Here is a 10,061-nt window from a genome sequence, read left to right as displayed (position 1 = left end):
TATTTCTATTGATGTTTTTTAAAAACAAAAGTGTATAAAAGGTAAAAATGGCAACTTTATTCAAATGTTTATCTTTTAGTTTGAAATTGGGGTGACAACGAAGATTAAGAAGGCATGGTCAAGCTGGATTTGACCAGATGATTCGATTCCATGTTCTTCGTTTAAAAAGCTGCGTCCGTACACGTCGTATATAGCGTGTTCAAATTGCATTCGAAAATTTTAAAAAATAAATAAATAAATAAAAATTATTCATTGGGAAAGCGCGGCAAGAACTCTTGAAATCAGGGTTGTATTTCCATTTTTCCTCATTTGTCCTCTCAAATGCAAAATGTAACCGTCACAACTGACCCAACTCAAATATTCGCCCCATCGTCAATGGCGGTTTTCGAATGTAATTGTTTCTCAGAAATGGCGGTGGCGGGCTCGTAGCCTGGCAGCTTTTCGACAACCCGAGAGGTTGGGTACGTTGTTTTTGTTGATTTCTGGTGTGGGTTTCTTCCCATTTCTTTAATGGGTTTTGATTTTTTGATGAATCGGTGTAGGGATTTTGATTTGGTGTCCCTTGCCTCTGCGAAGAACTTCCAATAATCCTCATATTTCTGTTTAAGTTATGGGGATTTTGACTGATAATGTTCGTGGGTTTCTTCTTGCTGTCTCATCCAGCGTTTTTATTGGTTCTAGTACTATCATTAAGAAGAAAGGTCTCATCAAATCAGCGGCTGCTGGAACAAGAGCAGGTTTCGTTTGATCCTCCTTCGTTTTTTTCATTACTAAATGATTGAACCTTGTAAAACACGTTCTGAAATCCTTTTTTATTGTGTTTGTTTTAATGTATTCAGCTTCTGGAGGATTTTCGTATTTGTGCGAACCTTGGTGGTGGGCTGGAATGATAACCTGTAAGTCTTATGAGTTCTTCTTTAGGTTATTAACTCATTAATTTCAATACCCTTTTTGTGTTCTTATCATGTTTTTAAATTTAAGCTGTTCTATGTTCATAGTTCATAATATTGCAATGGAATCTGCACCTCAATAGCTATAGTTTAGTCGAATTTCATGCTAATTGGAAGAGCTTTTTTGTTAACAAAAATGGATTGGGGCTTGGTTTTCCACCCCTTTGTAATTTCTTATCATATATGAATCGTTCATGATCTCTACATTAGCATGATATCGTTCGCTTCGATTTATTATCTAAGTTTACCTTAAAGGACTCTTATCGAAATATATTGTTCTTATTAATCTGTTATATCCTACTTTAGTTAATATAATCACACGTTGAGGACTCGAAAATCGGCCTACTCTTAATCTTTCTATTTGATTTCCTCTTCAATGAAGTTTTTTCTTCTTTCCATTGTGTTTATAGTGATTGTTGGGGAGACTGCTAACTTTGTTGCCTATGCATATGCTCCGGCAATTCTTGTCACCCCCTTGGGAGCTTTGAGCATTATTTTCAGGTATGTAACACATTAGGCTTGTAGACGTTGTATCGACGTTATACCGCATCGACAATGCATCAATGGTTAAAGATGGATTTTGAAATTTTAATTTGCTATCTAGAATTGGTGTGAACGTTGATGATTGTCGCTTGTGATGTTCGGTATTTGATGAATAAGTAAAACGATGTCTTGCAGTGCAGTCTTAGCTCACTTTATGTTGAAGGAGAAGCTGCACATCTTTGGTGTTCTTGGTTGTATTCTATGTGTTGTGGGTTCTACAACTATTGTTTTGCATGCCCCACTGGATAGAAAGATTGAATCTGTTAAGGAAGTGTGGCATCTTGCAACACAGCCAGGTAAGTAGCACGGATATTTTAGTTTGAGTAGCGTGTTTATGCTTGACACTCCGACACTGGTTAGACACATAACGGGCACTTGTTAGCATTATATATATGTTAGACCCTAGTCATACAAAATCAATATTGGATCAACATTTGTTAGACATGTATCGAACAGTTGTTAAGTATATTACATAGACAATTGTGTATCACAGTGTTTGTGTGAGATCCCACATCGGTTGGTGAGAATGAAATATTCTTTATAAGGGTGTGAAAACCTCTTCCCAGTAGACACATTTTATAAACCTTGAGGGGTAGCCCGAAAGGAAAAGCCTAAAGAGGACAATATCTGGTAGTGGTGGGCTTGGGCTGTTACAAATGGTATCAGAGCTAGACACTGGGTGATGTGCTAGCGATAAGGCTGAGTACCAAAGGGAGGTGGACACGAGGCGGTGTGCCAACAAGGATGTTGGGCACCCAATGGGGGTGAATTATGAGATCCCACGTCGGTTGGGGAGGAGAATGAAACATTTTATCTGCTAGTGGTGGGCTTGGGCTGTTATAACCCGCATCGTGTCTTATTCGTGCTTCTTGTAATAGATTGGAGTTTCCTTAAGTTACATTGTTTCGACCTTCCGAGATTTGGATGCTAATTTATGCTTCTTGCACTTCTTTCAGGATTTCTCGTCTACTCATGCCTAACGATAGTTGTAGTGGCAGTACTTATTTTTCGATTTGCCCCACGCTACGGCCAGTCCCATATGATAATATATATCGGAATTTGCTCTCTCATGGGCTCTCTTACGGTTTGCTTACCATCTTTGAACTTGAAATCATCTTTTAATAGTCCTCCATCTTTCCAGGGCTATGATCGTTTTCGGATTCTTTTCTTCAGGTTATGAGTGTTAAGGCAGTAGCTATTGCTGTCAAGTTGACATTTGGGGGAGTGAATCAATTCAAGTACTTTGAGACATGGTTCTTCACTGTGTTTGTGATAGCCTCTTGTGTTTTGCAGGTCGTCTACTTGAACAAGGTAATATTTTGAACCATGAACTCTCACGTTTCTGTCTAATAGGTCCCTGAAACTTTAAAAATTGTAAGTTTGTATCCTTCACGGTAGCTTCATGAAACTAGTTGAAATAGCGAAATCGGATTCAGGTAAATTAGAATTCAGGGCATCAGAGTTGACATTGAACTTGGTAGGGTTTAGGGGGTAAAGCCTGATTTTATTAAATACACCAACCTTCAAGCATACTTTTCTTCCAGTCACATGTGGCATGTGTTCTGTCACTTGGAAACTCGGACACTATTTTTTAGTTGAGTATTAGATGTTAAACATGTGTCTAACACAAACACGCTCACATGTCCCGTAAAAAAGAGTGTCTGATTATTAATTGTTTGTTGATTTTCCAACAAATTGCCGACACGTTAATGATGCAATTAGGATAGTTAAAGGCGAAAAAAAAGAGTGAAAAGAACTACATTGGTTGGAGAGGAGAATGAAACATTCCTTGTAAGAGTGTGGAAATTTCTCCCTAGTAGACGCGTTTTAAAAGACTGTGAAGCTAATGGTTATACGTAATAGGCCAAAGTGGAGAATATCTCCTAGGGGCGGGCTTGGGCTGTTACAAATGGTATTGGAGTCGGACATTAGGCGGTATGCCAACGAGGATGTTGGATCCCCAAGGGGGGTGGATTGTGAGAGCCTACATCGGTTGGAGAAGAGAACGAAATATTCCTTATAAGGGTGAGAAACCTCTCCTTAGTGTTAGGAACCACGACTCTCCACAAGGGTATGATATTATCCACTTTGAGCATAAGCTCTCATAGCAGTTTTTGGTTTCTCTAAAAGGCCTCGTACTAAGGGAGATGTATTTCTTATAAACTCATGATCATTTTCTTAATCAGCCAACGTGGGACTCACTCCCAACAATCCTCAACACCTAGTAGATGCGTTTTAAAAAACTGTGAGGCTAACGGCGATACGTAATGAGCCAAAGTAGACAATATTTACTAGAAGTGAGCTTGGACGGTTACAAAAGAAACCTCGCCAACTATTGTCAAAAAGAAATACAGTATATCAAAATATGTGTACACACAAACACGTACATTAGAAAACGGTGTGCCATTGTGTTTATGTTGTATCTGTTTCATGTGTCCGTGTTTGTGCTATTTATGCCCGAAAACCGGTCGAACGAACAGTATTTCTTAAAACTTTTATGTGGAAGAGAGTTTGATTTATAGTTTGATGACCACATCCTTTTGTCCAGGCTCTTGATGCTTTCAACTCTGCTGTTATATCTCCAGTTTACTATGTGACATTCACAACATTTACCATCATTGCCAGTATGATTATGTTCAAGGTGACTAAGCCAACTTTGGTTCTTATCCCAAATGAATTGAAAATGAGATAACTTTCATTGTTTGTGTGTCTGATATGAACAGAACTGGGACTCTCAAAGTGCAGCACAAATTGGCACTGAAGTTTGTGGATTCATCACCATTCTTTCTGGCACCTTCCTCCTCCACAAAACTAAGGACATGGGGAAGCCTCCTGCCTCTGAGCCCCCTCTCATCCAAACCCATACCCAAAGCCTTAGCCATCCCCATCAAAATCTTAATTCCTCATAAATTATTTAACGAGCCGAGCCGAGCCGAACCGAACCGAACCCGTCATCTCGACCATTGGTTCCTTTTCTTTTCCCTCTGCTGCATTCATCGGCCTCCTCAAATAAATTTTTCTTTTTGAGCTAATTCATTCTTTTGTTTCATTTGAACTAACTTGGTATTTTTAGGTATGAAAATTATTGTTAGATTCAAGGATTTGAATACTCGTTGGCAACACCACGATATTTTAACATGTTTTTGAGTTGAATGTTGGTATGAGGGGTGAATTGGTATTTTCATTATTATCGTTATATATATATATATATATATATAATCTATACATATTCTGTCCTTTTAGTTATATTTAAAATTTTATTTTAATCATTATTAATAAGGGATAAGTATTTATGGGTTAAATTAATTTTTTTTATTATTAAAAAACGAAGATTGAGGTCAAAGATTTGGATTTCTTCGCTTCAAGTATTGTTGGTCATTTAGAGTGCTCCATCTACTGCAACATATGTAGAAAAAAACGGAGCGGGCAAGGAAGAGCTATTGTCATCCCCTATAACTCACGTGTCAGGGTTTCAATTTCAACGGTTGACAACTAAACACGAGGGTTGCGCTCGTTACAGAACTCAACCGAACACCTTACAGCACAAGGTGAAGACAGCCCATGTAATCGTTGGGTCTGCATACCAAACTATAGAAGGAATTGTGAGACAACCCGAAGCAAAGAGAAAAATGCAAGTACACGATCTAATACTTGTTGTAGCGAGGGATTGGATGATAGTCTCTTACCATAAAAATCCGCTTGGACCATTTATTAATTAAAGACAAAATGAATTTTCCATGAGTATGGGACCAAAGATAAAATAAATAAATAAATGGTTGTGGATTATTTGTGTTATGTCCCTATATTTCCTCAGGCTTATATGTCTTTGCGCGGCCACTTCTTTAACGAAAAAGCCCCAATTACTGCGCTCATAAAATTCTCTGACGCCCCCTTCATCTTCATCCACTCCACTTCCTCGGTCCTCACTTTTTTCCTTCAAAATTTCCTTTCAATTTCCCTCCGATGTCGCCTTCACTTTCCAATTCGTCAGGTAAGTAAAAATCTCTGCATACATCCTTCAATTTGATGGTTTTTCGATGTGGATTTTGTTCGATTCTGGTTTTTTGGCCTATGGTTTTGATGGATCGTTGCTTTTCTTTGATGCGAGTTTGAATTTCGATTGAAAATTAGTTCTGAGATTTTGTTTTTCGTGTGATTGAGAGAGAAATTGAGAGATAATTCTGTCTGATGATTCCCCCGAAGCGAAAGAAATGGACTGAAGCTGAGGAGAGGACTTTGATTGATAAGTATGGAGAAATGGTCTCTGATGGAACCCTAGCTAAGATGAAAACCCGTGAGAAAAAGTTTAGGCCAATTGCTAGTTATGTGAATTCTATGCATCATGTTCAAGATCCTGTAGCCTATCCATGGCAATGGACTTGGAAAGATGTTTCTACTAAGGTCCAGAACATGAGGCACCAATATCTGCTTGTGAAGCAGAAGATTAAGAAACCCGAATCCGGAGTCGAAAACTCGGGTGGAGACTTGAAGGCAGAGTATGATTGGATGGAGGGTGTTACTTATTGGTCGAACTTTTTGAGATATAAGGATGTTTTTGGGGATGTAGCGGCTGCAAATAGTCATTATAATGATTTAGCTGTCGTTTCGAGTAGCGATCGGGGGAACGTAGACCGGTTTTTGGAGGTGAGTAGAGAGATGGATATGTTGGATTTTGCTCAAATTGATGGTGTTGACAATGGGGTGATGAATTTGGGGTTTGAGTTTAATGGGGATGAAGCAGAAGAAAACTTTAATGATAATGATAATGATCAGTTGAAGGAGGATGGAGAGAACAGTTTTTTCTGTGAAGGAGTGGACCTGAAGAAGAACAACTTTAAGAAGAAGAGAAAGGTGATGAAGAGATTGGAGAAGAAAGCGTGGGGATTTCTCGTGAGCCAGCTAGGACGGTTGAAGGATATGGAGGCTCAGTTTGAGAAACGTGAGGTCGAAAGAGAGCAAGAACGTCGGAGGTGCGAGTGTTTAAGATTTGAAATGGAAAAGAAGTGGGAACAGAAATGGGACGAAAGCGAAACGCAATGGGCGGAGAGGGAGAAAGCCCGAGATAAGTTGAGGAAGCAGAGAGTTCAAGAATGGGAAGCAATGGAGAAGGAAAGATTGGAGATGGAAAGAAGAAGAGAGGAGAAATTGAATCATGAAAGAGAATGGGAGGAGAGGATGAGCAAGAGACGTATAGAATGGAAGAATAGGATCAGCGACATGCTGAACCAACACCGAGCTGAAATGAATCAAATTCAGACTCGTATTCTCCACGAGCAGCAAAACTTTACGAGTCAATTACTCGGTATTATCTCTCAATGGACTGCTCACCCTTCTACACTCTCTGATCACACTAGTGCTAGTAACCATTATCTTTCACAAATGATGCAAAATCTGCATCATGTGAATGGAATTGTTCACGATGGCACGAGAGTTGAGGCCGACAACCAAGACGATCAATTTATTGTCGATGGTTGACGGTTCATTTTATGAACTTGGTCACAAAATTGTGGATCTGCAAGAACATTTGCAGCAATGGGTTAGTCTGTAAAGTCTGAGAATAGTTGTATGAATTCAATTTTTATTGCCTTGCACTTGGTTCATGTGGTGCTCATCTGTTTATCTTGAATTATGACAATAAATTCCTCTTATCTGCTATTTCCTTTGATTCTTCTGCTGCCCTTAGATATCTACTGACCGCTGATACTTAGCTTTATGGTATCACCGTGCATTTTTCAATAGATTTGCATCAATCTTGTAACGACCCAAGCCTACTACTAGCCGATACTATCCTCTAAGCTTGCTCGAAACCCGCCACTAGCAGATATTGTCCTCTTTGAGCTTTCTCTTTCGAACTTTCCCTCAAGGTTTTTTCCTCTTTCAGGTTTCCCCTCAAGGTTTTTTCACCTTTTAGGTTTCCCTCAAGGTTTTCAAAACACGTATGCTAGGGAGAGGTTTCCCCACCATTATAAAGAATGTTTTGTTCTCTCCCTAATAGATGTGGGATCTCACACCCCTAATACAAGGACAAGTAAGCGAAGAGTCGGTTTTGCTTTAGTTGATGAGTATTCCTTCCAGCATTCGGGAGGCTCGGAGAGGGGCGGGATTAACTCGATAGAGGTAAAAACACTTCTTTTTTTCTCTTTTTGTTTTAGGACGAGACTGGTTTGTCTTTGCCACGATGGTTGTGAAACTCATAAAAAATAAAAAATAAAAAAGTTAAAACGAAGTGTGTTGGGCTTGGAGCATTGAAGGCTATACTTTGGGCCTGAAAGCCATATAATGTTACTATGAATGGTAGAACTTTGTGAAATTTGGTTGGGCTGGATTATTCTTCTGAAAGTGTTCATATAAATGTAACATCATTCTTAAAATCCAAAATTTAATATTATTAACCATTAAAAAAAATTACAACCTAGTGTTTAGATTAAATATGATAATTAAAGTCTTAAATTATATATATATATATTTATTTATTTTATTTTTTTTATTTTTTTTTAACGGAGCGGGGGTGAGGGCGGAGAATATAATCTCGTCCTTAGCCCCATTTGTCTAAAAGGAAAAAAAATGGCCATCACTCCCTCCCCCATTCTCGGTCTAAATAGGGAATCCCCACTCGTTCGGACAGGTTCCTCGAGGCCCCAACCCTGAAAGTAAAATGGACCTCTCTAAAGACATGGAATGAGGATGCAAACTTATTAGAATGAGACGAAATGAGAGGGTATTCATGTTTTTCTCGTATTTATTGTGATGATATGATGCATTAAGAACCATAGATAGGTTTTGGAAAGCAATTTAGATGATCATTTTTCCATCACAAATCTTCCTATATCTCTACAATAATATAATATTCTCCGCTTTCGACCTGAGTTCTTATTGATTTGGTTTTAGTTTTATCCAAAATGCTTGTACCAATATTTGTATGATCTTCCATTTTATTTGCATTCTCAACAACTTTCACTTCAAATAGAGTACCATTGCACCAATATCAATTTCTTTATTCGAAATCGAAGGATTCTACCTTATGGCTAAGTCGAGAACATGGCTATAATACCATTTCGTAACAATCATATATCTCCGCATATTTATGTAACGGTATGATATTCTCCACTTTCAACACAAGGAGTTTATAAATAAAAATATATATATCTATTGGTACAGGAGTGTTTCTACTCAAAGTAGATAATATCATATCATTTTAAGAGTTCGTGATTCGATATGGTAATAAAAGTTATGCATTAACTTCGTCATGTCAATAGAATTCTCAAAGATCGAACTTCATAGACCTTAGCAGATATTGTTCACTTTGGACGATTATGTACATCATCTTTTGTCCCTCTCTAAATCAATATAGAACATTAATTTGTTTGCATGACCAACACACAACCCAATTGGGAAAGGGATTGAAGATAAAGTTTGGTTGATTCCGCTAACTCCTTTATTGGATTGGCTTACTTTAACCACATATTCTTCGAGTGTGTGAGAGTCCAAGTTGGTTCAATTCACTACCGTATTTATTATGTTCCGGTATCACTTTTGGGACCGTTTTGAAAATGTTTCTTTTTTTTTTTCTTTTTAAAAAATAAAATAAATAAATAATAAAAAAAATGGATTTAATGATTCACGGATTCCTCTTGTTCTTTAAATTATTAGATTAAAAAAAAAAAGTATCATCGATTTTTTTTTTAAATAGCCTTTTTTTTAATCTTTTTTATTCTATAAAGTAAAAATTAACATAAATATATTTATAAATATTCATCTCAGTTTAAATATATTTATACATATTTGTTTTTCATTTTCAAAATTTAACTGAGAGTTCACTTTAAAATAAATATAAATTTCAAGAATAAAAAATAAAAATAAGAAAAAAAAAATACAACAAAGAAAGAATTCATGGTGGGATTGTTTGAAATCACACGTTGAAGAACGAAACGAAATATTCCTTACAAAGGTGTCAAAACTTTTACTAAGCATATGCGTTTTAAAGCTGTGAGATTGACGATGATATATAACGAACAAATACAAACAATATTTGTAAGTGGTGGGTTTGATCCGTTTCAAACTGAGATCATGGGTCAATGAGTAATTTCTTACTTTTTTTTTTTTTAATTTAAATAATTATTTTTTAAAAATTATATTTTAAAATGTTCTCGTACCATCACTTCAATTATCTAATCAGAAATTATTAAAAAAATTCATTTAATTAAATTAAATTTGTGAAGATGTGACAAAAACTAAAAATAAATATAGTCCAAAAGTTTGGAGAAATTAAGAAAACTTTTTTTTTAACACAAATATATATTAAATCAACAAAATGTGATTTAACGAAAAAAAAAAAGGAATCTTTTTTAGTTAAATTTAATAATAACTTTTTCATTTCTTTTTTTATTTTTTATTGTGCAATTTCCTTTTAAAATCAAAGTTATGAGTTGTGGGGTTTTGCAATAAATAAGAATAAAAAATAGTGTCTTAAATTTATATACAAAACAATTTCATGTAAAAAAGAGGGTTTTCTTTTTCTCCTACAAAGGGTTTAAAAAAGAATAAATACAAAAAAAAAAAAAAAAAAAA

At 36.4% G+C, this 10,061-nt stretch overlaps 1 protein-coding gene across 3 annotated transcripts; it reads left to right on the top strand.

The window, feature by feature from the left end:
- Positions 1 to 256: 256 nt before the first annotated feature.
- On the top strand, positions 257 to 4,654 carry LOC111494491 (probable magnesium transporter NIPA1). Of its 3 annotated transcripts, none has more exons than XM_023144431.1 (9): positions 257 to 456; positions 543 to 737; positions 840 to 896; positions 1,361 to 1,451; positions 1,629 to 1,789; positions 2,450 to 2,577; positions 2,667 to 2,804; positions 4,042 to 4,134; positions 4,217 to 4,654. In XM_023144431.1, the coding sequence occupies exons 2-9, from the start codon at positions 611 to 613 to the stop codon at positions 4,400 to 4,402; spliced, it is 981 nt and encodes a 326-aa protein (XP_023000199.1). In that variant the 5' UTR covers positions 257 to 456; positions 543 to 610; the 3' UTR covers positions 4,403 to 4,654. The 3 variants fall into 3 exon arrangements, with proteins under 3 accessions (XP_023000199.1, XP_023000200.1, XP_023000198.1); XM_023144432.1 differs by having other exon boundaries at positions 257 to 461; positions 664 to 737; XM_023144430.1 differs by having other exon boundaries at positions 257 to 461.
- The last annotated feature ends 5,407 nt before the right edge of the window (positions 4,655 to 10,061 follow it).

Source organism: Cucurbita maxima, unplaced genomic scaffold, assembly GCF_002738345.1.
Source record: "Cucurbita maxima cultivar Rimu unplaced genomic scaffold, Cmax_1.0 Cma_Scf00020, whole genome shotgun sequence".
Lineage (NCBI taxonomy): Eukaryota > Viridiplantae > Streptophyta > Magnoliopsida > Cucurbitales > Cucurbitaceae > Cucurbita > Cucurbita maxima.
This window is presented reverse-complemented; position numbering and strand designations above follow the sequence as displayed.

Bases quoted from the DNA above. Each gene is read 5' to 3' on its own strand.
- LOC111494491 (XM_023144431.1), top strand. From the start codon at position 611: ATGGGGATTTTGACTGATAATGTTCGTGGGTTTCTTCTTGCTGTCTCA. The intron at 2,805-4,041 runs GTAATATTTTGA...CCTTTTGTCCAG, and splicing joins AGGTCGTCTACTTGAACAAG to GCTCTTGATGCTTTCAACTC. The intron at 4,135-4,216 runs GTGACTAAGCCA...TGATATGAACAG, and splicing joins CCAGTATGATTATGTTCAAG to AACTGGGACTCTCAAAGTGC.